This window comes from Falco cherrug, chromosome 1 (genome assembly GCF_023634085.1).
Source record: "Falco cherrug isolate bFalChe1 chromosome 1, bFalChe1.pri, whole genome shotgun sequence".
Taxonomy (NCBI): domain Eukaryota; kingdom Metazoa; phylum Chordata; class Aves; order Falconiformes; family Falconidae; genus Falco; species Falco cherrug.
The window spans coordinates 60,186,295-60,214,245 of record NC_073697.1 but is presented as its reverse complement, the minus strand read 5'-3'; the positions used below and the strand labels follow the sequence as shown (position 1 = coordinate 60,214,245).

At 41.3% G+C, this 27,951-nt stretch overlaps 1 protein-coding gene across 4 annotated transcripts in view; it reads left to right on the top strand.

The window, feature by feature from the left end:
- The window catches only part of DLC1 (DLC1 Rho GTPase activating protein), a 230,751-nt gene that overhangs the window by 183,451 nt on the left and 19,349 nt on the right, over positions 1 to 27,951 (top strand). For 2 of the 4 annotated variants that reach the window (XM_005433612.4, XM_014286966.3), the window contains 2 exons: positions 20,840 to 20,911; positions 23,774 to 23,855. In XM_005433612.4, coding sequence (XP_005433669.1) covers positions 20,840 to 20,911; positions 23,774 to 23,855 — 154 coding nt within the window. Of the gene's footprint in view, positions 1 to 7,979; positions 8,075 to 20,839; positions 20,912 to 23,767; positions 23,856 to 27,951 lie in introns of those variants that run through there. The other 2 variants (XM_055702779.1, XM_055702785.1) reach the window with 2 other exon arrangements.

Below are 27,951 nucleotides of genomic sequence, written 5' to 3'. Positions count from 1 at the left end.
CTATCAACGTTAATCACTTGCCCCACTGATCCTAGCACAGGTATGTTCCTGGCTGCCTTGAACTCTCTGAAGTTGTGATCAAACAAAAAGCAGGTTAGGTGAATCAGACTTTTTTCTCCTATGTTACTTTTTCTCAAAACAGACCCTTCTCATTGTAGAGGTACAAAACCAGAAATGATCCATACCCTTGTTAGCACCACATCCTATAAATAATGTTGTGCAAACTGGGGCCCATGAAGAAATAATTAGGTTCCCTATCCAATTATTGTCTTGTACCACACATCATATATATTAATGAATCTTCAGTAAAACCATCAGAAACAAAAGACCCAAAGAATGCAACTGCAAAAGGCTTTTAAGAACATTAGAGCTGTATCTGTTCCAGATATGTAATTTGTCAGATCCCCACAGGGCATATCACAGTACCAGGGCAGCTGGACAGTTGGTGGTGGTAGAAGAAGAAAGGGGTTTTTCAGGATGCATTTGTTGCTATACTGAAGGTGGTGTATAAAAATGTGAATAACTTGCTATAGAATGACTAAGCCTGTTATCTGGAAGGTAAATTTGCATTACACTAGAATAAATTGTGTTTACCTGAATTACACAGATAGCTCCTTAGCTCTTGCAAATTTCTGTGCAACCTGAGGCTTCAAAAATGACCATCTACCACAGCAGAGAATCTGTTTTATAGCATTTTTTATCTAAAATAATAGGAAGTGAGTGAAGGGTTTGCTACATTGCTTTAGTGACAGAACTGTTGTAAAGCTCAATATTAACAGCCAGGCAACTCAAGTTTGTCAGCTGTACTGGACAAAGAGATTTAGATAGAAGCATCCTCCAATGCTGCTACCTGTCTTTGCATTTTGAAGTCTAATGAAAAAAAAAGGCATTTCAGAATATGAGAGGACCCTGGTTTTGGGGAGGGGTGGTGGTGGTGATGTTTGCTTTAGTAAAAATAATGCACTTTCATATATTCTCAGTAATAAGGAATGGTAAGAATCTCTCTTTAAAAAAAATCAGTTTAGATATTAAAAAACTGCTCTGGGCTACGGTTAGACATGAGAGATTCACTCTTTCAAGAACAAACTCATTCACCATGTCTCTGTAAAATGATATGAAGGCAAAAGTAAAACCTCAGAAACAAGCAGAGTAAAAAAGGTAGCCCTTCATAATGTGACAGTGTTGAAATATGAAAGCAAACTAACCACTTTCCATGTTTCTTTTTCTTGTGGTCATGTAACAAAATATGTGTCTTTGTTTTTAAAACATGCAAGCTCCTATTAACTTGTCAGTCACTTCTATGTATTGTATCATGTTCACAAATAATATACGGTACTCTTACTCTCTGTAACATGCTGGGATAGAAAGAGAAATGTAGCATAGAGGAGGAAGCATTTTTCAGCTAAATTGGCCATCCATTCAGAATTCATAATTCTAAATTTTAGAGTGACGAATGAACACCCCAACAATTCTGTTACTCCTCCTAATCCCCGTCAGGTCTCGAATCTGTTGACGAAGGCCAAACAGCCACTTCTTTCTGTCTGACCCTCTCCCCTTGCTATTGCTGGCTCTCATTCAAGTCAGGATCACATTTATCTGGGTAATATACACCTAATAAATCTTCTCCAACTCTGTTCTTGCTGGCAAGACAGCTAGCTTCCCCCTCCACTTCTCTCATCTTTCCTCAGACATTATTAGGGGTGTTGACACTCCAGCAAGTTACTTAAAGTGGGCTTAAGTAAGTGTCTGCATGTATACATCTCCCGGTAAAACACAAGGTAATTGCTGTTGTAAGCTGTTTTTCAGTTACAATAAGCAAAGAACACAGGCATGGACAATGAAAGAAGTAGTCAAACTGGCAGTCTTCAAGAGCATTTTTATTAGGCACAGTATCAGCATAATAATCTCATGCAGTGCTTTCCACAGTACATCTCAAGGGCTTCGCAAAAGAGGCACGTATTATTCTCCCTATTTTATCTAGGGAAAAAAGAAGTATGAGAAAGGGAATGGAAAGACCAAGGCTGCCCAGTAAGTTAAAACAGGACAAGACTGCAGATAGGTATTTTGAGTCTCAGCTTAGCATGCTGTCAAGAACAAGACCAAGAAGGATTATTAATCTCTCCTGATTTACACCAGGCCTGACTTTGTTCACTGAATTTATTAACATATGTTTTCCTTCTTCGCTGTCTCTGTAGCTTCACTTTACGTTAACAATAGCTACTCTCCACACTGTAGCATCAAGCTAGTATGTCCCCTGATGAATGCTGAGGTGAAATTAGCCATCACAGTGTATGTGTTCCAGTTCCCATAGTTATTGTGCTTTATTGAGTCATAGGTTTAAAATTATTTCCTGAGTCCTGGAGATTCCCCAAGGCTAAAACAGCAGCAGTCTTTCACATAATGGGTCAACTGGTCCAGGTGGATGCATGTGCCTATTTCCTCCAGAGGAAACAGGTTTAATGAATATAGAGTTCATTTAACTAAAAAGCCTTGGATCAAACAAGATGGAAGATGGAAGTAAGAAAAAAATTGTTCTGGAAAGGAAATTTTTTATTGTTCATCATTCCTTTACTTACAATAATAATTTATTTTTTTTTAAAAAAGAGAGAGAGAGAAAACTTGGTTTCTCTCCCTTCTACTCCTTTTAACCCCAGCTGGGCACTGCATGGCTGACATGGTCTGTCCCAGGGTATCATGCTGAAAAGTCTAGCATCTCATGTGTATTATAACAACACAGGTGCTTCATAAACCAATTTATAACCACTGTTTTGACACGTTTAAGGCACCGGTCTTTCAGTTTTCATCTACTTTAGTGGGCAACTTGCATCTTAAATCTTGTTTTAATGAAGGTTACTGTTGTCTGTGACCTTTTTTCTTCATTAGACTGGAGGTCATGCATGAACACAGAGTGAGGTTTAAAAAAACCCCAACGCATCTTACCATTGAAATGCCTTGGAAACTTATGGGTTTAGAGGTGGAAGGTAAAATATATTTGCTTAAAAAAGAAGAGGGAAGAGCTGGTTGATTTAGTAATAATATAGCTTCTGTCACAAGAAGACAGAGTGAAAACAAGAGCACTCGTTGGAAAAAGCCCTCTTTTTTCCCAAGCAACACAAACCTGATATATATATCCTGCCTCCATTATGCACCATCATCAAGTTGCTCATCTTTTGATCATTCTGTAATACATATTTTGAGTAAAAGCATCCTTTGTGCTGTCTTCCTCTCCCACTCCATTGCACAGCATGACCTGTAAGCGCAGATGAAGAGAAGCAGGGGTGCAAATCCAGGCACAGCTGCTGCCATTCAAATGACCACAAAGAGAGGAGAGGGGCCAGGGATGACCCCGGGTGCCACAGAGCTCTGCTGCCACACTGCCACCAGGGCAGCTACCACAGCTAAACCTAGGGATGGTGCCTTGGCTGAGCCAAACCTTTGTTACAGCTTTCTCTAATGGAGAGTGTTAAAGTCAGGCCTCTGTGACCTGTGCATCCATTAGGTCTCGCTGACACAACCACTTCTACCACATACATGCAAAGGTTTTAGTCCTGATAATGTCAGATTCAGATTTGTTGTTGTGAAGCAGTGATCGATTATGGATGCCGTCTTTATCAGCAAAAGAAAGTTATTCTGAATTTTCTAAGTATAAGGAAGCAGGATTTTTTTCTATGTGCCGCAAGCAATATATTTACTCTGGATCATCTCTGAGCCTTCATCAAAGGTTAGAAATTCTAATTACCCTCTGTTAGTATTTCTTCTAAATAAGGTTTAGTTTACCCAAACCTGCTTTCCCTACCTTCTTAAAAGATAAATTCAGTTGGTTACTTTTCCAAAGGTGAATCACTTTTTAAAATGTAAAAATGCAGCTTTTAATTGAAGGGAAGGCTGATCCATTAACAGGAGAAAATTCTGCAGCCTTCAAAAAATAAATCACTAGTGACAGCTTCTTAAACACAATATGGAAAAGATACCCTCCATCTCCACCAGTTTCTATAAACCTGTGGTATTCCATGTAAGATAAGTAGTTTACCCTGTGTTTAAAACAGAATGAAAATATTTATTTCCTCTCCACCTGCTCCTGTTTATCTGTATTTATATTTTACCAAACTGTATCTTTGTCAATCAATTTTTATTTCTTATACGTTTGTGCATCCATATAATAGAGCCTTCCTCAAGTACAGTGTGAACCTGGTAATTTCATTTTCAGCCTGAACTGTTGAACTCATGGTGTTTGAAGGCATGCAAAAGCAGACAAAACCATATTGCTCACTGATCCCTTCTTTCAAAACAGTTATATGCACCACAAAGAATAAGGCAAGGTTAATTTTCTTTATTGTTTACTGTTTAAAAAAAGGGGGGGGGGAAACCCTAAATGTCGCCTGGGATCAAATATAAGTAAGAATCTTCTCTACGTGATGAGCTGGTAATATTTTTAATACTGTTTATTTCTAAAGGAAGATTTCTACAACAGCGCGCCCATCAATTACAAACAGTAGAGCAGTACCTATGTTTATGCTATGTAATGAATTTACTATGTATTTTGTTTAAAAGTCCTTTGGAAAGATGCTTTCTTCTATTTCGTGGTTCTCTAGTAGGTGAAACACTAGCTTTCCTTCTCTGAAAGCAAGGTGTTTTTAGTACCACTGATCTCTGAGAAGTGATAATGCAAATATTCTTTTTCAAGAGGCCTGAACAATTACAGACTCCTTTAAGTAATTACTTTCAGTAACGTCAAATGCTAGAAAATGCAGCCTTAATTATTTCACTGACAATGGTTGGAACATGAAGGTCCTCTGGACTGTGGAAATGCTACACACAAATACTCAGTTGACAAGGAATCCAAACCTAGAGCCAGAGGCCTGGAAACTTGGGCTGAAACAGCTCTATCATCTATCATGCTGCTGCTAAGAGGATATTAATACTAGCGTTTAGAATTGCAACCATGTGTCTGACAATCCTGTGTTTGTACCAGCAGGTCAGTTGACTAATTACAAATTGGGAGTTCTCTGTGTACTGCACTATTTAGAAGCAAAAGGATGACAAGGGTACAGTTAACCATTAAGGCATCTGGGCCTGGGAGGGAGAACAGAAGACAATCAAGTCCTTCTTATTAGATGCCATCCTCCGAATCGAATCACTTCCTTATGCACTTACAACAGAAGGAGAATTCACCTTTTAAAGTGAATAATTGTGCCTGTCGGGCAATCCTTTACAATCACTTTACCATCCAGCAAGAGCTCATTGATTGCGTTAAGGATAACAGTACTCCACAGAAACAATCCTCTTAGCCAGGCTACTTCTAAAATCCTGTGTCTCTCTCAGGCAGCTGCCTGATCTTTGCATAGCCAGAGATATAAAGAAATAAAAATATTAAAGGCCAAAGCTCTACTGATTTTTTTAAAGCCCGATGAGTGAGGGCGGCTGTAGCCTGCTGAACACCCATGCCTCAGGTGGAATGCTCCTCTGAGCACGTTTTACAATGAATGCGAGACTGGCTCCTTGCTTTTCAGCTCCAAAAATACGCCTGCTTAAGCAGCCCTATAGAATTCCAAGTTAAAATGTGAGCCAGAGAGACTGCCTGTCTTCAAGGGTTGATAACAAACTAGAATCAAAGCCTTTCTCTTTCAGATTACCAGCAAGAATCTAATCCAGGTCAGTGATAATCCTCCAGCATCTATTTAGCGATGATCCCAGCAGACAGACCTCTCCATCACAAAAGTCACTGGTTCTGACATGGCTGAGGGAATCCACAAAGACTGAATGAGGATGGAGATTCCTCCTTTGCTGTGGGAGCTGATTAGCTTTGCAAGCAGAACAGGATGGCTGAACTAAAGCACATACATAGTGTTTTATCAGCATCAGCATCATCATTCATGCTATTTTACAAAGTGGTAGACTTGAGAATGCTAACCCTTGATTTAACTATTGAGAGCTTCTCATCTTCTGTGTCTGGGCCACATTTGTTGAGTACTCACTGATCTCATCACTCAACCCTTTCAGAATCCTCAAACAAAACTCTCTGACTTCAAATTCTTGTTTTCCGTCTATCACACAGCCCTCTCACTTTTACTTCTGCATGTCTCCTCCTCTCATTCTTAGCTTTTTTTCAGTTCCCTTTCACACTGCCAGGTCCTCCAAACCCTTCTCATTTTTTCTGTAGAGTAAAAATCCACTCTGCTCTTCTTCAAAAGCTTCCTGTGGGTCCTATACAAAAGCTTCCTATATCGAGATGCAGGCTTGATTAGGGAAGCAGCCTAGGCAGTCCACGTTTACAAGAATAAACCCTGCTTTTCACTGAGAGTATTAACTTGACACACGGTGGTCTTCTGGTTCCTGCATTGTCACTGTGATGGAAATGCCTTAGTACCAGCATGCTTTCCCACGTGTTCTGGATACAATTTTGTCTCTTCCTCCCCACCCCCCCACCCCCACCCCCCTTCCTTTTGAGGACGCTTATTGGAGATTTTTCTATTTTCTGGAATTCAGACACTGAAAATCACATACAATGTGCAACCAGCATTTTCCATCTCTTGTCATGATTATTCCATCACTCCCTATTCTCCAAACTGTATAAAACTATAGACAATACAGACAGAAAGCCAATTAGGCTGGGATTATTACCTTCTCTGTTCAACAGCTGGGGCATAGCATATATCTGTCTTCCTTGTGTCGAGTTAAGAATTCACATTTTACGGGCCTGACCAACCTTGTAAACATATATCCTGGTGCCTTACAAGAAGCATTCAAAAGTGCAGGTAAATGTGGCTATGCCAAAAAGAGCCGGTACAAGTTTAGATATGAAGAGGTAATCGATTAAGCAGGCAACATGTAAAGTCAAGCCTGAAGATATAGTGCCGTTCCATCCTTTTCTGGGCTATTAAAGTTAATTAATGACCTGGAGCTGCGTAGACGTTTCCAGAAACAACACTGTAATAGCCAACTGGCCACAGTTTGCAGCCTAGAGAAGGGGGAGATGTTTATTCTTCAGCAAATTGCCTGCTCAGGCACTACACTGTATATACCCTATATCTGACAGAAATGACAACTGAATCTTAGAATAACACCAGTAAGTATAAAATACGATGTTGGCTTGGAAGAAAATGAACCAATCATGGTCTTTGATGGGACCCAGATATTTTCAGAATTTCACAGTACTTTTTCCATGCTGACAGTTTGGCAGCTGCTCAAAAGTGGCTATTTTGTGCCATTTTGAAGCCCTGAACATGAGCAACAGCCAAGAAATAAGCATCTGAACAATCTCTGCAAAATATACAGGGGAGTAAATGGTGTAGGGAGGGACTCCCAGGCACAGAGTTATGAAGCCAAGGCTTTGCTTTGCTGTCTGCAAGCCATGCCTGCCTATGGCCCTGCTGTGGTCCCCATAGGGAAAACACTTGTTGGTTTCCATCCAGGTCCAGGCTGAGACTTTCACGGTGTGGAGGCATTTTCAGCGTTTCAGAGCACTCTTGGCCAGCATCCACTGGCCACCCTGCACAGCTTGCTGAGACTGAAGGCTCAGCATCCCCCACGCCTGGGGCTGCACAGGCCTGCCCAGCCCTCACCAACGTGTAACACCAAGTGCTGCTGTCCCCGTTGGCACTCTTTGCACGTTTCCTGCAAAAAAGTATTTAGAGCTTTGCTGAAAGCTTTTTACAGACATCACTATCGCCCACACGCGCACTGCCATAGCCGACAGCCATTCAAAATCCCACAGGAGCAAAGGGGGCAGGAGCCGTTAGGTCGTCCTCGACCACATTGCCTTTGGTTTGTGGAGGTGTGCAGCGGGGAGGGGGTCACTTTCCGCCTGTACTTATGGGTCGTGACCAGGTGGGCGCTTGCCCGGGCTGCGCCTGCCTGCGCGTAACTTTCCGTGCGCGGGCGGCGGGGCGGGGGACGCGGGGCGGGGCGGGCCGGGCCGGGCGGCGGGGGCGGGGGCGCCGGAGGGGGCCGGGCGGCCGCGCCGCGCCTCCGCGCCGGGTGTCAGTTGCAGCCGCCGCCGCGCAGGCAGGCAGGCAGGCGGGCGGGCGGGCAGGACGCAGGCGGCGCGGCAGGCGGGACACCATGATCCTCACACGTAAGCTCGGGGCTCACCCGCCCTGCCCGTTGCGGGGGGGCGGTTGCGCGCCCGGAGGCGCACGCTCCGCGCATCGCAGACAGCGCTGCCGGGAGGTGCTGCGGGGGCAGCGCGGCGGGCTGGGTGTTGGGGGTCCCTCTTTTGTTACCCCGCACCGGCCGAAAAGACAGCGCTGGCCGGAGCGCAGGCGGCTTCCCGCGGGTGGCGGCTGCCCTGGCCCGCGGTGCGGTGCGGTGCATCCGCAGCCAGGGTCTTCGTCCCGCCGGCCCGTCCGCGTTTGCGGGGCTGAAGCGCGCCCGTCGGGGCGGCAGCAGCCCCAGGTGGGACGGGCGCGCTGCGGGAGCCCGGAGTGACTTTCATCGCTGAGGAGCGCGGTCTGTTGCGGCAGCGGTCGGGGAGCGCGCGCCGAGGGGGTTACACCGCAGGGCCTGGGGCAGGAGCCGCGGAGGTGCCGCGGGCGCGGAACGGCGCGCAGGGTGCGGCCGCTGGCAGTGGAGGGCACCGAGGCTCATCTCTTCTCATTCTTTTTTGGTGTTTCTTTTACACACACACCTTTCTTTTTTCTTTCGTTTCTTTTCTTTTCTTTTCTCTCTTTTTTTTTTTTTTTTTTTTTTTTTTTCCGGGAGTCCTTGCGGAACGGGAACCGCCGAGTTTCTTTTGAAGTTCTTCGCAATTAGCCCGATGGCCTCCAGGAGCCCGGTGGCTCCCCCCGTGCGGCGGTGGCCAGCCCTGGTGTCATCCCCGGAGGCTTTGATCCCGGTGGAGGAGCAGCACCTCCCGCCAGCCGGCATCACCCCCCTCCGCCACCTTCTCGAGGCAAACAGAAAGGCGATGCTGTTTCCAGTCGGGCAGTTTTACGTGCCCTATCACACCCTCCTCTTTTTTGCAAACCACCACCAATGACTGACTTCCACCATAACCGAGAAGCTGTTGAGCGATGCGTTGCCATTAGCCTAATGAGCTCTATTCCCAGTCAAGGGCACTTAGTGATTCCCCAGTCTTTTTTTCTTCTAGTTTTTTATACCCCTGTTCTCTTCGGGAAAATCAGAGTATTGAAGAAACAACTACATTTAAACAATGTATTCGACCAGGTCAGAAGGTTCTGCCTGATGTGTCATAGTACTTAACACGTGTGAATTGGAAGACTGGGGAATGTGATTTTATCGTAGGCATGAGTTACAAATGCTTTTATGTTTTTACAGGAGTAAGTGTGATCTGTTTGAATTGCCATGCCCTGATCAAGAAATGCCCAGCAGCAAATCAGTAACAGTGCTCTGAGTCCGGTTATGTTTTGAGGTTGTTTGTAGTGAACTTGAGGATAATAGGCAAGCAGATTTCAAACGAGCCTCTGAGTACGAGTCTATCAACAGTTCAGTGCCAGACTGATTAAGCATCCGTCTCGCAACCACACTGTTGCAGGCTGACAGGACACGGAGTTAGTGTTAGGTGCCTCTGTTGATTCCACAGCTGTAGCCTGCTATCTTGTCTTCCAGGTGTCCTTACTGATGTCCTGTAGGCATCCTGATCTTCATCTCCGTAGAACCAACAAAAAAAGAGAAAGGCTGAATGGCCAGGAAGTGGGATGGATGTTACTCTAGCAAATGGTTGTGGGTTACTACTTCAGTTTGCCTGTGGGATCCTGATTAGGACTGAGATTCTTTGATTGTGGAATGTAGTATATGCAAAAAGAAGATGTAGTTACTGTTTTGTGAAGATTCCTTTAATCTGTGAGTTCATAGAAATCAAAGCATTTGGAGCTAACTTTTGTAATCTCTAGGACTTCCTGATCTCTTTATCTTTTTTTAAAATAACTTGGTTTGTTAATAGATTTATTATTTTTTTTTACCAAAAGGAAGTGCGGAGGCATTGTTTTAAACACGTGGAGCTATTGTTAAGTTTCATTTCTAAGTGGTAGTTAAAAGCAACAATGTATCTTCTCATGTTTTTATTTGAGTTTTGAATCTCAGTTGCATGGATCCAGTCTATGACTTTTAATTCTTGAGTCAGGGTCTTTCCAGCCAGTTCTGCAGCTGCCCTTGCCAGGCCAGAGAGGAAGACTGATGCTTGTCCTGGAAGCTTACAAGTACCTTGTGTATTTTGCCTCTGGCAGGGGCAGGAAGAAGGTACAGGAGTTGTCCTCATACATTAATCTAAAATGTTTATATTAGGATTCCTAGAATAAGGGGATGAGAGGTGACTTGGTTTTACTTTTCTTCTAATTAATTTCATTCTAGGCAAGAGTTTGTTTGAGGCATATGGATTTATGACTTCTGCAAATATCTAGAGATTAATTTTGCACGATAAAAGTTTTTTTCTGGTCAGAGTACCACATATGTTTGGACTTCTTGAGAGCTCCTCTTCTTATTTACCTCTGATTGGAGTTGTGCTGTTGGCTTCAGCATAAACACAACTGCACCCTTGACTGGTTAAAAGGAGATGGAGGAGGAGAACTCATGTGCTTAACAGGATGGTCCTGTACTGTAAACAAGTGCTTTTCATGCTTAACTATCCATCCTAGCAACAGGAAGAAGGAAATGAGGCTATGCAAAAGGACCCTGACACATTTCAGACAATGCCAGACCCACCCCAGCATTCATACAGTATAGCCAGAAGACTTCGGGAAATAAAAATAACTTCAGATGTTTCCCCTTCCTTCTAGTGCATATTATAGAAATATAGCAATGAAATTATCTGCAGTTCACAGAAAACTTGCTGGTTTGATCTCTACTAGGTAAAGAGATAATGTCTCTATATAATTTACCTATCTTAATTGGGTTTTATATTGTTCTGCTTACGGTCTGATCCTTGGTGTGTTCAGGGTGAATGAATTACAAAACACTACATCCACTTTGGTGATGGAGTGAGTGAGTGTAGATATCCAGTAATTTTGATAATTTCAACAATTCCAGGCCTATTTCTTGCCTGTACCTATGCTATCTAATTCTGACTGGTGCAGGGTATCAAGACTGTTTTGCATGGGTTTTTATTTCCAAAGTTTTTTTCCAAGTTTTTTCTTTTTTTTGTCTTTTTATTTTCACTTCTATTTTCCCCCTTCTCCTTTTTCAAGGAAAAAACAAAGCCTGTCTTCCAGCAATGGTGAGCAGGTCTCATGGAAAGGGGCACAGGATTGGGCTGTGATTGGAGCTTTCTGGCTCTTTTCACTGGACACTTACTGTGCCACACTTGCTGGCACTGAGTACTACCCTATCCCCCACAGCGTAGCTTTGAAATCAGTAGGTCTGTTAGTACAGTATGACATTGACATAGCTGGTAGAAGTAAAATAAAGTCAAGAATGACTTAAGCGGCCAGCTTTAATTCACTGTGTTTCATTAGCAAATATTGTCTAGCATTGTTTCCCTTGGGAATGACTGCTAGATGGGACTGGATCAAGAAAAAGAAATTACCTGGTCTCTCTTCTAATGAAGACAGAATATGATGGCCCACTTATTTCTGGTGGGGACATCTTTAAAAAAGTCTAAAATGGTGCAGAATTCCTTTGACTTAGTTTTAAATATATTCATTTCGTATTTGTCTAAATCCCTCTATTCAAACACTCATCTCGGTCTGTGCTAAGAATGCTTCCCGAGGAGAAGCATGAAAGTGTTTGCTGAAGCCAGTGGTGGACACAGTGTGACCTTCCCAGACCTATTCTTGTCATTTAGTGAAGATTCAGATTAAGAAAAAATGTATGCCTCTGCCTTCTTGCATTTTGGGGATGTTCTTTCTGTGACCCTGTGGACCCCCAAAACTGGAAGCTCTGCTGGCCACCCTTCCCTCTGCTCTCCGTATGTGTCTCTGAGGACAGATTTCCTCAGCGTGTTATAAGATACAAGATACAAGAAACTTTCCAGTGTAAAGCTTCATGATCTGTTTTAATGTCCCTTCTTCTTTCCATACATTGTTTCCCTGCTTTGCTCTGCAGTGCTACCATGACTCTGCTGTATCTAGACTCTTCTCTCAAGGTGTGACTATTAGATCAAGTACTGAGAAAAGCATTTTCAAGTGTGCAGTATCGCCGACAGAATACTGTAACTGTCAGTAATAATCTGGAAATAGAAAGTTCACAGTAGTATTTGCTTTGGGAAAATCCAGGTCTGCATCTTTAATTCTGATTTAGGGAAAGGCATTCAGCTGGGACACTACCAGCTTTATGCTGGGCTATTCCCCTGCCACTGGTATTTTGTCTCTAGTGGTGTATTATCCCTACAGTGTGCAATTTTGGGGGCTGGGTCATCAGTGAGGTAAGCAGTAAATGGTTATGATGCAAAGGTAGTCTTTCTTCTGTACAGTTCTTCCTGTGTGGGTGGGTGGTTTTGAGGTTGAGGCTTAACAAGCTAGAAGAAGTTAACTGTCTGCATAAGATATGCTTTCTTCTGTATGAACCATTGAGACATCTCAGAACAGCTCTGATACCTTTGTTATTTCCTAGATCTAAACATGTAACCAAGGCTTCAGGCATTTTGAGGAAGTATCTATCATACTGGACCTACTCACTTTATATTCTGCAAGTTTACTAGCTTGCAGGCAGGTTGCAATGGGAGGATATTAATGCTGGGCTTGGGAGTAGCAATGGTTAATGTTTGTCCTTCAGTATGTTCTCAAAGGTCATTCCAACCAAGTCATTTCTGAGAGAAGAGAAGGTTAAAGTCATCTTCTGTTTCCCAGTCTTTGGAGGAGGATTCGTTTCTCACTCTGGAATCTGTCAACATGACCTCCTTCAGAGGATTTGACTAACTGCTTTCTCTGCCCCAAATAATCCTCCTCCAAGACCACCCTGTGTTAATCAGGCCAGATAAATAACCCACGTGCCCAATTATTTCTTAAGTTTTTTTAAAGTCACTTGACATCTTGTCCTCTTCATCTGTGAACCTTCTTAAAAACGAATGGGAGAAGACCATCTTTAATCTAAAAAGAATTGTTCTTTGGCAGGAAAACTGCTACATGAAGCTTTAGTTTTCTGTTTAAACAAAGTTGGTTTTTAACTTAGATTTGTTTGGTTTTTAAATTTCTTTCCTAATCTTCCTGTATATGCTCAAAATGCAAAAAAACATTTAGAAGTAAATTATGATCCTGGTTTACATTGTAGACCAGGAGTTGTGGTAGTTCTTTTGTGTGTTAGAACATGCTTTCTCAAAGTCTTCAGCAAATAGGCAAGTAATACAGCTAACTTTAGGCAGCTAGAAGCATATTTAATTGTGTGAAAATAAGCAGTAATTGCGGTCTGTTACAGTGTGTGTAGGAAAGGTGCTTGACAGAGACATGGGCAATACCCTTTATTCTAGTACCCCTGTATTAAATCCTGAAATGGTGCTGATTTCATGCTTTTCAGAGCACAAGCGTTGCTCCAGGTCCTCCTGAGAGAGGGAAGGACCTCTTTCCAGCCAGGGCATGCTCTGGGAGTGTTATTTGTGCCCTCTCTGTCCTCCTGCCATCAGGCAGTGTGCTTTTTTGTTGCTTTGATGAGAACCTGGACTGCGCCTCATGCTTGGGATGGGGCTTACAGTAGTAAGTAGACTTAGAGAAGGCAGAAGTCTCATGTAGAATTTTTTTTTAAAACAAAAATAACGAAGAGAACTGTGAAACTGATCCCCTTTATTCCTGAAAAAGAGTATTGTTGGGTTTTAGAGACCCATGGATCCATGTTGGGAAGAACTTAATTCCTCTGAAATTCCTGGAGACTCCCATTGATCAGCAAGTTTTGGCTCAACCCCTAAACATTTTAACTATTTTCAACAAATGCCATTTCTCTTGTTAAAGGTTTGAGCTGAAAAACTTTTTAAGTGATTTTGATATGCCAGAGACTATGAAAAGGAGATTCAAGTTGATTAGATTTTGGTTCACAAAAGCAGTATTGTGTTTCTGTGCTAGCCAAGAGGATTGGTGAGCAATTAAAAGTACTGTATTTTGTAACCTGGTACAGTTGGTAGGGAGGGAAATTACATACAGCCAATGTACACCTATGCAGATACTTTGGAAATGAGTCACGTATATTTTACCTATTTATCTTTCATCATTAAGGGAATAAACAAACTTAAAACCCATCAGTGGAAGTAAGCCATTTGCTGTTTCCAAAAGCTCTGCTGACAAAAAAACAGTGTTCAAGCTTCCTGATTATTTTTTTTTGAGAGAGAGAAAATAGCAATATATGATCTTAAACATCTGTTTCCTTACTTCTTCTTCATCTGTTCCCACACAAATTCCAAACATACTCTGTTTCTTCTCCCACTGTCCTGTGGTTTATACATAACATCAGCAGCATAGTTACTGCCTTGCTGCAAGGCTCCCTAACTTGAAAAAAACAGTACCATGTTTAACCCAAAACAAGCAGGGACACAAGGAGGGTGTTTCTTCAGTCGTCATCATATAGTTGAGAAATGTTTCACCACCTCTTTCTAGGTTTTTAATGGCTAGAAGGCAGTATATATATTTGGTGTCATATAGGTTTTCTTTCAAGAACTTGTGTTGTTTTCCCCCCCTCCAGAAGGTTTTTGGTAAGAAATATTTTCTTAAAAGTGTGCATGCATCCATATCAGCTTGAATTGAGTATTGAGGCTGGCAGCATTAAGTGGAGATCACAGCATGTATCATTTGACTATGGAAGGTAAATTGAAACAAAGTGAAATGCAAGAGTGTATCAAAAAAGGCAGCTGGTATTGCAAAACGGAAGTTGCACTTGAAAGGAGAAAAAGGAACCCTTTGGGGAAGATTGTTAGCTTTCACTTCAAAACCTGCAAGCTTGTCATGGGTTCAAAAGCCATGCTTGTTGTTCTCTCAGACCCACTGGTTCTTCCAGAAGTGAATCCTTCATGGGCTCAATGTGTCAGGCTAATATTTTAGCATGGTTTTATAAGATTAGATTGTTATCTTAGAATAAGAAGAGATTCCAAACCTGTTAGAAATTTGGCAAGAGCTTTTAATGGGATTTTCAGAATTCCCAAGCTTTTAGTGGCTGAGCGTTTATTGACAAAATTACCAAGTTTGAGGGCAGCATCCTTATAAAATGCTATCCTTCATTAATTGCATTTTTGCTTTCTTTAGTCCTTGCTACGTGCTGCTTTCTTGAAGGGTGTGGAGCACTATGTTAACGATACTGCCTAAGAAATATTTAACTACATAGGTTTGAGATAAAACAGACTTACGAAAAAGAATTTAATTATATTTAAGTTACAGTCACGTATCTTCAAAGTGAAAACCATCTGAGGCCATGGACACGTATCAGGCTAACGCTTAGGAAGTCGTACTGTCCCAGCTTTAAAGGGCTGCATGCATATGACATTACACAGGACTGATTTATCATTTTCAGTGTCTGGCCTGCTCATTTGTAGACAGCTGTCATAGTGCGGATTTTTCCCGGTTTGTCTCAGATTTCACATCCGTGTTCATGTATCTATAGACTGAGTCGTTGGGTAGTGTGATCAAGTCTAGTTTTGGGAGCGCAGTTCACATGCCAGGGATGTAATTCCAACACTTGGAAAAACGATTGCTTGTACTTGGGCAGTGGAATTCTATCTGGAGAAGAATATTTCCCATATATACCGCAGCTGGTCTTAAAAAATATGATTCTTAAAAAATATGAGCTTAATAGCTCAGGACAGTGTTTTAGAGTTGAACACAAATTTTGCAAAGAACCAGAAATTTCAGAGGGACATGATACATAGCAACAGGTAATGTCTGATACAGACAGAAAAAGAGGATGAGCTTCTGAGCATGCAAACCCTACTGTAGTCATTAAAGTCGAGCGTCAGTCCTGGATGGGAAAGAATCCTCTTTGTGCTCCATCTGTGCCTTAGAAAATGGGGAGTTTATGAGGTTTTATGCATTAGAGTAAGGAGCAAGCCGGTTCATCTCTAGCATTTATGGTGAGAAATCATATTCTCTGGACTGCATGGGAAAGACTTTCCTGCAAGCTAATCCAGGAAGATGATTCTTTATTAAATTTTTACATTTTTTTTTCTTTTCTGAAAAAGTCAAATGTGATTTTCAACTCGAGTGATCCGGTAAAAAATTAAGACCAAAAAGAACCCTAAACAAACCAGTTGTTAGGTATGGCATTGAAGTGAACCTTCAGCAATTAATTCCATTTTTGCTGAAATTTTATTTTAACAGCATTGATTTGACCAGTCATGCTGCATATTTTTACAGTCTGCTCAGAGCCAAAAGGTGAGATGTGTAGAACTGACGTGTGGAGGTGCTAATATGGCTATAAAGGTGCTTGAGTTGAGGCAAGAGGAAACCATCTGCTTGGAAGAACTGTTCATACAGTGTTTAACACTTAGGTGAGAATGGAGTGAGTGCATGACTGTAGAAAGATAATCTGCCTTGCACCTTGTCCTTAAGACCCTGAAAGAGCTGGTGGTTAAGTTGTGTCTTACTTCACAAAAGCAAAAAGAAAGCAAGAATGAAAGCAAATGATCTTGCCGCTCCTAGCTAGCTAGACTGCTATGGTTTTTGGTTTTGGGTTTTTTTTCTGAAAGGACATTATTGGAGCATCACACTGTGTGGTTTTTCTTTTCTGTAGGAAGGAAGGTATCATCCAACAAAAGACTATAGACAACTTACGAGTCCTTCCTTCTGCAGCGTCAGTATCAAAGTGTGAATTGAGATATTTTTGGTATGAAGTTTTAAACTTGCAGGGCCAGGAACCAAGATTAACCAAGGTTGAACAAAAAGGAAGTTAGAAGTTTCCATTTTCACTTACCAGTTTGGGGAAGCATTGGGTCCTCCTAACCCCCCCCAGGAAGTGAGTAAATAAGGACTAATGGTTCCCAACCGCACACAAAAGGCACTCCTAGCCTTGATTTGAGCATGGAGGCCTGCCTTGTGAAATGGACTAACAAATAAAGCTGTTTCCAATAAAAATTTCCTGTTTCCTCTTTAACACATTTGCCGGCTGTTTGCTTACTCAACACCAAGAATAAAGACTTCATTGTACTCCTTCTTGGTGGTTTTTTTTTTTTGTTGTGGTTGTTTTGGGTTGTTTTGGGGTTTGGTTTGTTTTGTTCTACTTTCTAAGAGATTTTCTTCTGTATCAGGACATTTAGAAATAATAACATGATTTCTTTCTTGCCAGTGGTTCTTTCTTTTGTACAAGAACCTCCTGCTGCTGGGGGAGGGCACAGGATGCACATCTGAAACGCTGCACATACATTTCTTGCCTGGAATGTATACTGAATTGTAGTTTATTGTAAAGGTTTTAACTGGCAAGGATGTTTGATTCAGAAAGGAAGTGGCACCACAGGGATGGAGTGGGGAGGAGGGGGTGAGAACAGTCCCTTGCCCTCAGCAACTTGTATCAGCTCATCTGCCAGGTCTTTATTGTGAAGATGCTCATGGTGGGAAATTGCTTTGCCTATCATGGTAAATTAATTGGGGCTGAAGTAGGGCTTCCCTAAAATGTGTTGGTAAGCAGTGCAGAGTTCCTCTGCAAGCTCACTTTCCTCCCTGTCACTCTCAGCTGGCCCTAGCCAAGCAGATGCTGTGCTCAGTAGAGTTCGAAAATCTGGTAATGATCTGTAACGTAGGTCCCCTGGGAGATGGAATTAAGGTTTCTGGGTACCCTGTCCCTTGTAAAACGTTTTAGAAGTAGTGGAAAAAACTGATTTTGGAAGCTCTGTTCTACTCTCTTTTGTCCCTTGTTGTCCTGTTTGCCATTGATCCAGATGACGAGACCTTACATGTATTTCCATGTCCACCTGGGTATGAAAGTGTGGCAGCTAACAAACCAAGAGTCCCATAACTGATGCTGCTGAGCTGGAAGAAAGGCTGGTATTTGGATAGTGTGGGAATGGGCTTTCTCCTCTAGCATAGTTTAAATGATTTGGCCAGAACTTCAGGTTTAACGAATGTATTTTATTCTCAGAGAGATTCCAGTTATGTTGTGGTAATGGACGTTTTACCTGTACAAGCTTTCATCTGTTTAAGTTTGTATCTCTTATGTTAGGAACCTTATACTTGGCCTTCTGTGCAGCCTATTCAGTGCATCCTGGGCTGGATTCTCCCTCTGGCTATATTTTGATCTGCCTGAATTTCACATGCATACACAGTTTTGTTCATGGTGTGGCTTCTCAGTAGCCAGCAGGGCTGAGATAGGGAAGCTGGGATGGAAATGACCTTTCCATTCATCTTGTCACAGCGCATCGGCACACTCTAGTAGCAACCCTGGGTTTGGCCAACTGGAGTTAGCAAAAGGAGCTGTTTTTAGGTCCTCCCTCCACTCTGTCACCCCTACCCCAGCCACATCCCGCCCTGGCCCATGATTTTGTGTGGATGGAGGTAACACAGAGAGCACCCTGGCTGCCGGGGACTACCTGGCCCCTTCTTCAAGAACAGCTCTCCAAACCCCTTTGCCCTTCCAAGACTTGCAGCAGGAGCCAGAGGCTGGGGCCCTGGCTTTCCCAAAATGTTGGAGATGGAAATGGGGCAAATACTGCTTTTAAACCCTTGCTGCTGTCCTGTACCAGCCCCAAGCATTTGCCTAGGCTAATCGGTGAACAGGTGCACTGGTGTTTTATCATTCTTTGTGTTTCTTGTGGCCAACTAGGAATAACTCAGGTGTTTCATTGCCTAGGTAGACTTCTTGGGGGATTCTCAAAGGTATTTTGAAAGCAAATATGCTCTGAAAATCCCAAAGGCACCTGACACCTGGGTGCTCTCAAAATATGACTTCCACATAACTTGCATATATATTTGCAGAAAAGATATGCAAAGCTTCTACAGAGAAGCTTAAAAAAAAAAAGGTCTGATAAATGCATATTGGCAATTTTCTAGCTCTAGAAATATTTCCCAGGTCGTACACCTGGGGTGCTCAGCAGAGGAGGACCTGTGAACAAATATTTAAACACATTGAAGAGCCACTGTAGCAGTAAGGAATTTGACACTTTTTTTCCAGTTGCACTACAGGTATCTACGTGCATTTTTATGTAAATACTGGTTATTGGGCATAATTTTTTTTTCCAGTTTTACATCAAGTACAAGTCTCGTTCTATCCAGAGACTTCTGCAGGGTGTGACCTATAAGATAGCGCATTTTATTTTAAGTACTCTTAAAAGTTAATTGCAGGGTTTTTTTTGCTTTAGTATTTTCATTGCTTCTGAGATAGTAAAGTCCTGTTGTTTGTTCTTGCTTTAGCAGTACAAGTTTTAAATGTATTTTAGATTTTTTTTTCTTTTTTCCTTCTTTATTAGCTTTCCCATCTGCTTCCTTAGGATACTGCAATTAAAATGCTACTTTAAGCAAAACTTTACAATTGCTTGCAATTAGAATTGAAGAATGCTTTTTCTTAATGAGTAGCTAAGTCAATATGTCTGTACGTGCTTGTTCTCATGTGGTCCCATAACCTAAAGGTGAAGCAAACACAAGTTACACAAATGCCTGCTTGTCCTGACTTCAGTGAGAGTGGATTTTTAGCTGTTTATTTATCTGGAATGTTGTGCTTTGGCTCACCTTAACCCCTTGGTTTGGGTACCTATCTTAGCAAAGTAGTCTGGCAAAGCACAAATATTTTAACCCTGTTGTAGCATTTTGGAAAATTAGAGAGGGATCGCTGTCATTTTGGAAACTCTTGAGAGGTGCCTGTCATTTAACCTGATTTTAATTGTGTACCTGTATCTCACTAGGAACATTTCATAACGTGCCAAAATCTGTTATGTTTGGCTCTTCGCTGCCCTATATGCAGTAGCTTGTATTCTGAGCAGTTCTGCACAAGTCCTTTCGCAGATGGTTTCTGCAGCAGGTAGCTATAGTATCCTCTCCAAGTAGGTGGCAAAATTGTCTGCTGAGTCGTACATAATGAAGCTTTTCTTTCTGGTCCATCAAGAACAGTGAATATAATCAGTCAGATGAAGTCGTTAAGAGTTTCTGATTGCTCATTGTCTGTCTGATCAGTTCTAAGCATGGAGTTAATTCCCAGTAGCACTTTCTTGAATTTTTAGAAGAACAAAGTCAACCCAGTCTGTTTACTGAACGCTTGGAAAATACCCTAAATACCTTTTATATTTTCCTATTTTGAGCTAGTAAGACAACATATTCTTTATTTCTGCTTGTATTAGGTAACAAATGAATTTATGTACAATTTATTCACAGACTAATATAACACATGTTATATTCAGAATGTTTGCTTTTGGTGTCATGTATGTGTATGTGAATAATTTCATTTTGCAGCATGTTGTTTTGGGCAGTCTGAGGGAAAGTTAGCTGTATTTCCTGTAATATACCAAGTAACTCATAAATGCAGTGAAGACCTCCAGTGAAACTTGCTTCTTCAGGGGTAGTAAATATGCTCTTGAGTGAGCTGCAATACAGTGTCGGTTGTTCTTGGGCTTGAGTCTATCAGTACTATCTACAGGATGTTAAAAGTGCGCAACAGTATTACAGGCTTTACTAGGAATTTCTGTCAAGACAAAATAGTTGTGCCAAAAGATTTGTTGAACATGCTGCTCATGTTGATTGCGATGCTGGTTTCTCTAGTGTTAACAAAACCTGTATGGAATAATCCATAACTCCTCCAGTTTTTATCTATGCCTGTTTCTCTAACTATTAAAATGATGAGCTGTTGATAAATCATGGGTGAATGCTAGTGACATTCCAGAATAAGGCATGTTTGATCACAAGAAGAAAAGGAAACTGGGATAAGCAAACCTGTGTCTCAGTTCAAAGTTGCTGAATATCTTCGTGCTTATTTTGTAACAAGAATTGTAGAAGTGGAGAGGAAGTTTTTGCTTTGCAAATCACTAATTGGAGGGTGTCTTGTTTCTGTCCTTTTCCAGAAATTGAGGCCAAGGAAGCTTGTGACTGGCTGCGGGCTGCTGGATTCCCGCAGTATGCACAGCTTTATGAAGGTAGGCACCTGAGCTTGCAAATCAATCATCCCCTGGCAATTTTTGGACAGTAAGATGTAATATTCACCAATAAATGAGGTTCAGGGGCACAACTGAAGCGCCAGCACATAAGATGACTTTCAGGAACTGGGCTACCCACCACATACATAGATGTACCAAACCCACTGAGACTCCAAAGCGCTCTTGGAGTTTTGAACTTGTTGCAGGTCTCTGTTTCAGTCTGAATTTTCCAGATGTCCTCATAGCACAAATGTTACGTTAGCATGATGGCACATTCCTTGTAGTTAACGCACAAATGAACCGTATTTTCATGAAAGTAGTCATCCACTGCTATGAGTCTTAGAGAAACACAGCAGCTGTGGCCAGCTCCACTGGCCAGCTCTGCTAATGGAGCAGAGGTAGGAAATTTTGCATATGCATGGATGCGTCTGTACACCTCGTGATTCCGATGTCCTGTGTGTTTTTTCAGAACAGTTTGTTTTGTTGTTAGACACAGGTTCACTATGTAGGGAAAGAATATAACAAGCTGTTGTGCAGATGTGCAGCAGCTCCTCAAAGAGACTGCTGCCTCCTGCACTCACGCATCCTTCTGTGGGATGGATTCTCTTTGTGTGTCCACTTTTACAAAAATTTTGGTCAGTTACAACTGTTTTCTTCATTTACTATCTAACCTACTACAAACTAGCTGTTTTGGCATACAGTTCTTACAGTTTGCTTTGAAGTGCGACATGTATATTATTGCTCAGAATTTCCCACCACCATTTAAAATTACTTGCACTGTAGTGAAATTATGTACTCTTATCTGCCTCTTCTTTTTTATTAAACAAACTCCAGCTGCTGCTTGTAAGAATGAGCATAGAAAGTCCATTATCTACAGTGAATAACTGTTGGAAATTACAGCAAATGCTGGGCTGACCTTCTTGAAAAATGATCTTGTTGAGCTTTGATTTGCAGCTGCATTGGCAATATGAGATGATAATAGCACTTTGAAAAGCAGCACTTGGCAAAACTTTTTTTTGCCTGTTAAGAAATTAAATTTCCTTTTATTATTTCTTTTCATTTTTTTCTTTTTTGGGTGGTTTTTTTTTAATGTGTGTGCGAATGGAGATGCCAAGATTCATGCAGAGCTGGGACGGTACTTCCAGTCTTTGTTAAAACTGGGTACAAGACTCAGCTGAGTATGTGGTCTTGTGGGTTTCATGTTATTCTGAGCTGTAAATCCCCTAAAAAATTACTTACATTCAGAAAATGTGTCCTACTTATGGTTACCATTGCCCTGCCTAGGGACTCTAAATATAAAGTTTGTAACGTAGGACCATGTCCTGCCTGACATCAGAAGGACCGCAGAGGTGAGAGCAAGAGGCAAGAGCAAGGCCAGCCATACCCATTGAAAAGACAGCTGCCTTTATATGAAAACAATATACCACTGTCCTTTGCAAGTCCCCCTGGCAGTAGGAACAACAACAAAAACAGCAGCAGCATAAATTAAGCATTAAAAAAAAATACGGACTTGTGCAGATTATCAACTTCTTCCAAGTCACCTCTCTCACTTAAGTTCTCCCATATGTTTTCTTGTGGGCATCCTAAGGTACTAACTTTCTCAGTTGAAAAACTTGTATCAGCATTGGTGTAAAATACCAGTTGAATGTGCTCATCCTCTTTACTTGCACCTTGGACTTAAAATAATGAAGGGGAAACCTATGAATGAAATTAGTGTAGTGCAAGAGTTCTGAGAAGTCACCTATGTGGAGTGGTCCCACATAGTACACTTTTAAAATGCAGATTGATCAGTGAGCTCCTTTGCTAAAGTCAGTTGCTTTGCTAGAAGTCAGTTCCTTTGCTAAAATTGCAGTTTTCTGTAGAAAAGACAGAATTTCTTACATTTTGCAGAATATGTCGTAATTTCCCGAGGCAACATCAGGACAAACAGTTCATTTGAGAGGTTATCTATTGGTATCGAATATTAACTACCTTTCCACAAATTAACACCAGTCCTTTTCATCATTTCAGCTCATTCTTTCTCAGTCTCTGGAAATTAAAAGATTTACAGACAATCCCTTGGACCGGGAGAGTTGTATGTAACTGCAGCAGTATATGCGTAGTTTGTCCTTGTATTGCTGTGTGCCCTGAACACCCAGTGGCTTTGGTGGGAGTTCTGGCTGTGCAAGGAATGCCAGATCAGGACCTGTATGACAGTCAGGAATCTGTGGAGGACAGTAAATAATATATATATGTGATTGCTGCTTCAGAGCTGTAGTAAATTTTCAGCTGTCTGCCAACATTGTTTCCTCCCCCTCACTCTCCCAGTTGTTTACCTAAACAATCTCCTAAGGAAAGGAGGCAGTAAGGGCTCCACACAGCTTGGCTTGCTTTCATTTCAGTCAATATCTCATGAATGTTGGGTCAACCTTTTAAATAGCTTGATTAACAGCCAAGGAGCTTCAGTTTTTCATTCTTTCCCAGAGATTTGGGGCTTTCTGACCTTTTTTCTTCAATGTGAGATATTAGTGCTTTGATGGAGATTGTATATTTATTTTAAATAAAGCTAGCCAGAGTCAGTTTACACTTCTGATGTTGAATAGGGAGCTCACATTTGCCTCTTTCCCTCTCATGTTGTTTTATCTGTGCTTTACACTTTTTTCCTCCATTTTGTATATGAACTTTCATTATCAAAGCTGCATGTCAAAAATTTGTACATGAAAAGGAAGCACCTCTGGCATTTGAGGTGATAGCGTGTGTTTACCCGAGAAATGCCAGTCACTAGCATCTTGGTGAGCTCAACTGGAGGCAGCTGGTTGTTCTGAAATAACTCACCACTGGGAATAAGAGTCATTTTTATTCCATCTGTCTCTTTTCATGCAGATCTCCTTTTTCCAATTGACATCGCTCTAGTCAAGCGAGAGCACGACTTTCTGGACAGAGATGCTATTGAAGCGTTATGCAGGTAGGTGAAAAAAAATCACATTGCATTTTGAAACAAAACCCTTCCTGTGTAATGGAAAGCATAACCTGGGGAAATCGTAACCTCAATTGAATTAGTATATAACATAAATCATACCTTTGTAACCGTTTGCTTGAGGTTTTTGGGGTTTTTTTATCCACTATTAGTATATGGTTTAATATAGAATATTATATGGTTTAACAATAGAATAATATATTGGGCTAAGTAATTTTGGGGGATCTTATTTAAAACAAATTTGGGAGGAAAGTGGCAGGAGTCTTTGTGACAGGTATTTCATAGGCATGTTTTTTATCATTATTCTTAATTAGCTTTCGTTACTTCTTTCCAAATCAGTTACACATGTGAAAGCAGAACTGTGCTGACTACAGCCATCTGCACATATAACTGTAGCATCAATTTCCACACAGGAGTTGGGGTTTGGGAGCAGTATTAGCTGCTGCATTCTGTTACTGTCCTTTCTTACATTGGTGAGCAGCTTTGTCTACAAACAAAAGAAGCTATGTATGCAAACAATCATGCTTACCTCAGTGCATCACCCTGTGTGCGCTGTGATCACCAAGGTGAATGTGGGTATGGCTGAAAGGGGTAATGTGAGTGACGCTAAGAGTTTATCACCACTGCAAAAATCAGCCTGCCCTCAGCCACGTGCTCCCATTACTTATCTTGGTTGTTTATGGGCTCCTTCCACAAACCGGTTCAACTCACTCACCCCGCAAAGAGTCTGGATACTCCTGTGCTGGTTTAGTAAATTACACCAGCCCATGGAAAGGCATAATGAAGTTCAGAGGGGGTACAGAGGATGGAGCAGGACCCCACAGCCAGCTGCACGGGCAGGAGAAGGGATGGGTAGAGAAAAAGAGGGAGCAAGTCATACTGGTGTGTGGCAGCGTGTTTTTACAGAACTACAGCCTCAGCATTACCAATTTCATCATAAAAGCAATTGTAGTGGCCCCATCTGACACTTACCCATCCATCAGTTGCCTACTCTAGCGTGAGTCCACAATCTTAAATGGCAAAAAAAAAAAAAAGTCTTTTCATGTCTCCTATTACCTAGAAATAAGTGCAGTTTTCTGCCTCTGTCCATCAGTATGGCTTCTTTCCAAATTGTCTGCAAAATGAATGCTTTTGGATATTGCATGCACAATGTCTGCTACTCTAAACGTCAGTAATTGTAATGAATTACAAAACCTTTTTAAGAAAGGCTTTAAGTTTATAGTGCTTTCATACCATCACTGCCATACTTGGAAGGGAAAGAGAGGGACTGGAATTTAAAGTTCTTCAGAAATATTTACAAGATTCTCAAACTAAGAAAACAGATTTGTTGTCCAGTCATGAGGAGGGGAAAAATCTCATTAATGTTAAGTTCACACTCAGGATGTGCCCTTCTCAAGTGTAGGGCACCTATTCCATCGATACTAAAATGTGATGCATCGGTCTGCTTATTTTTGTGCTCTGGAACTTGTGAAGTCATTGAACAGAAAGTACAGCAATGTGAATAAATGCTGGTTCCCAGAAGCATGGTCTTCCCTTGCCAGGAAAACAAAATACAGTCAAGCCAGCATATTTTGGACCTAGTGCTTGCCTGCAAGAATACTGGTGTTATTTATTTATATGGGGGGAAAAATGTATCAGATTGTTTCTCACTGGTGAAAGTAAGAATATGCCCTCCATATCTCTTCGAGATGTGCTGCTAGTGTGATCAATAAAAACAGTTGCACTTTTTCTGAATACAGAGGACAGCAAAAAGATCTCTATCCTAAGAATGGAAGCTTATATTGTAAGACTTCTAATAAAGGGGAGCAAACCAAAATTATATGAGTATATAGATATTTTGTGAAACTAGGAAGTCTGCTAATTGTAAAATAACTTCTTCACTTTTATCTTCAAATTGTTTTCTGTTTAATATGTGTAAGAATCCACCAGTCTTACTGTAGCTTGAGAGAAAGATGTTAAAGACTGAACTGTGTCATGCTGAAGCCTGTGACTTGTATATCAGGGTTATCTTTTACAAGATAACTTTAAAACTGAAGCTAAAGTTTCTCCAGAAGCATTCAGATCCCACCTCAAAATAAAACTGAAGTAATTCAGTTAATCTTCTCAGATGTCTGAATTTGACCCTTTAATGTTTGTGTTAGACAAAAGCAGTATATTATCACAACATTTCTACCTTTAGATTTTTTTCCTATATCTCATTGTTTAATTCTGTAAAACTTATTAAAAAACTTTGGAGAAGGCATATGGTTTGGAATGCTACATTTCTGCCTGAAGCCTGGGTTTATTTTGACTCATGCCATGGTCAGTGTGTAAACAGTAAAGGGGTTTACTCAGTGAAAGACTTAGAGCTGTTTCACAACCATAAGTCTATCACTGTTTCTTAACGGAAAATCAGAATAGTTTTTGAGTTATTTGCATTTTCAGCACAGAGCTAAATGAACACTATATGCAGAGCACGGTAACAAAATAGTAAGTCTCCTGGGCTGGGAACCTGCTTTTCTGCATAACAACTGTTTTATGCCAGCAGTTCTAATTACCTTGTTCTAATTACTGCATGTGAAGAAATTGTTGTAAAAAGGACTGTAGAAATCACAGTGACAGGGATTTTTGCAAGTTTGAAGCATTTTAAATGATAGTTTACATCTGAAGAGTATTGTAAATTATCATTTAATAATCTTACTAATGTAAGCAGGAAAAGTAATGGAACTGTAAAACCAGCTTATTAGTCAATGTTTTGCCAGATTCCTTTCTAAACGGAAGAGGTATCAATAGTCACTCCATTAAGGTTTTCCTGGAAAAATAAGTGAAAAGTGGGTTGAGACTTGAATTACAGAGATAGCATATGGCATTTGGTAACACTAAAGATAGAGGGTTAAGAAATGTCATTTAGTGATCTTATACATTTTTAGCCTTGCATTTCATGATGAGTGATGGCTAATTTTCTAGAATGCTTCATGTAGTGACTGCAAAGCGCTGCTGGCCTTGGTTTTATAAGACTTTATGTAGTTTAACGACTGGTTATTTATCTCCAGAGGATAGCAGCATCATGCGCTGGTGAAACTAAGTACTGAAACATGCTTGTCCTAAAGGTTGTTGCTAAGTACCAAATAAATAGCAAGCCATGATGGAAATCTCATTTAGTCTCCTTACGGATAACTAGAAAACTGCCACACTATATACGCAAGAGGTTTATTAAATCTTTTACCATCAGGACTTCTCATCCAATAAATTGATTGCAATGGATTCACATGAGCAGCATTCACTGCTCGTATCATTTGGTTTGTAGAGAGCTGGACTCCTTTGCAGGTCAGAACGTGCAGATAAACCCCAAGAGCCAGCACAGAGGCTGTCGACTTCAATGAGACAAGAAAGCCCTTGTATCGTCAATTAATTACACGTGTAATGGAGTTGGAATTTGCTCTATGAGAAGGGATTTAAGAATTTAAATCCATCAAGAAAACACCTCAAAATTTAAGCTAGATCATACAGTTACTCAGATTGAAAATTGTCATTTAAAATGCATAAATCTAATATTCTGCATTGCTACCACTTTTCTTGGGTGCATGGAGTGAGAATTTTCTCCTGTTAATGTCAGCAGAATGAATTATGTGAGGTTATAGCCAATGGAAAACTGACTGGTATTTAAATTAACACGGACTTCACATTATATGCACATATTTTAATTTATAAATTAGGTGAAATTAGCTGTTCACACTGCAATTTTTGATAGTGAGTATCTTGTTCAGGCTGCCTTTCTTAAAAGAAGTTCAGGCTAAACTGGTTTGTCCATTTCTGAGGAGAAGAATGGGAAAAATGCACCGTTTGCTCATTTCGGAGGGAAGCTCTAATGCCTCGTGTTTTGAGTGCAACAGGTTCGGGCTTCCAGTGTAATTGCCACTCAGGGTTGATACGGGCTAGTCTCAACTCAGGGGCTGGGACTGGGAGGCAGGTCCTGTTGCACTGGTCACCCTCAGGCAGAAGAGTTTTGCAGAGCTGTGGTGAAGGAGGATGAGAGCTTGGGCAGGAGTACGTGAGGGGCAAGTGACATCTTGGAGCTACAACACTCCGCCGGAGTAAGATACCA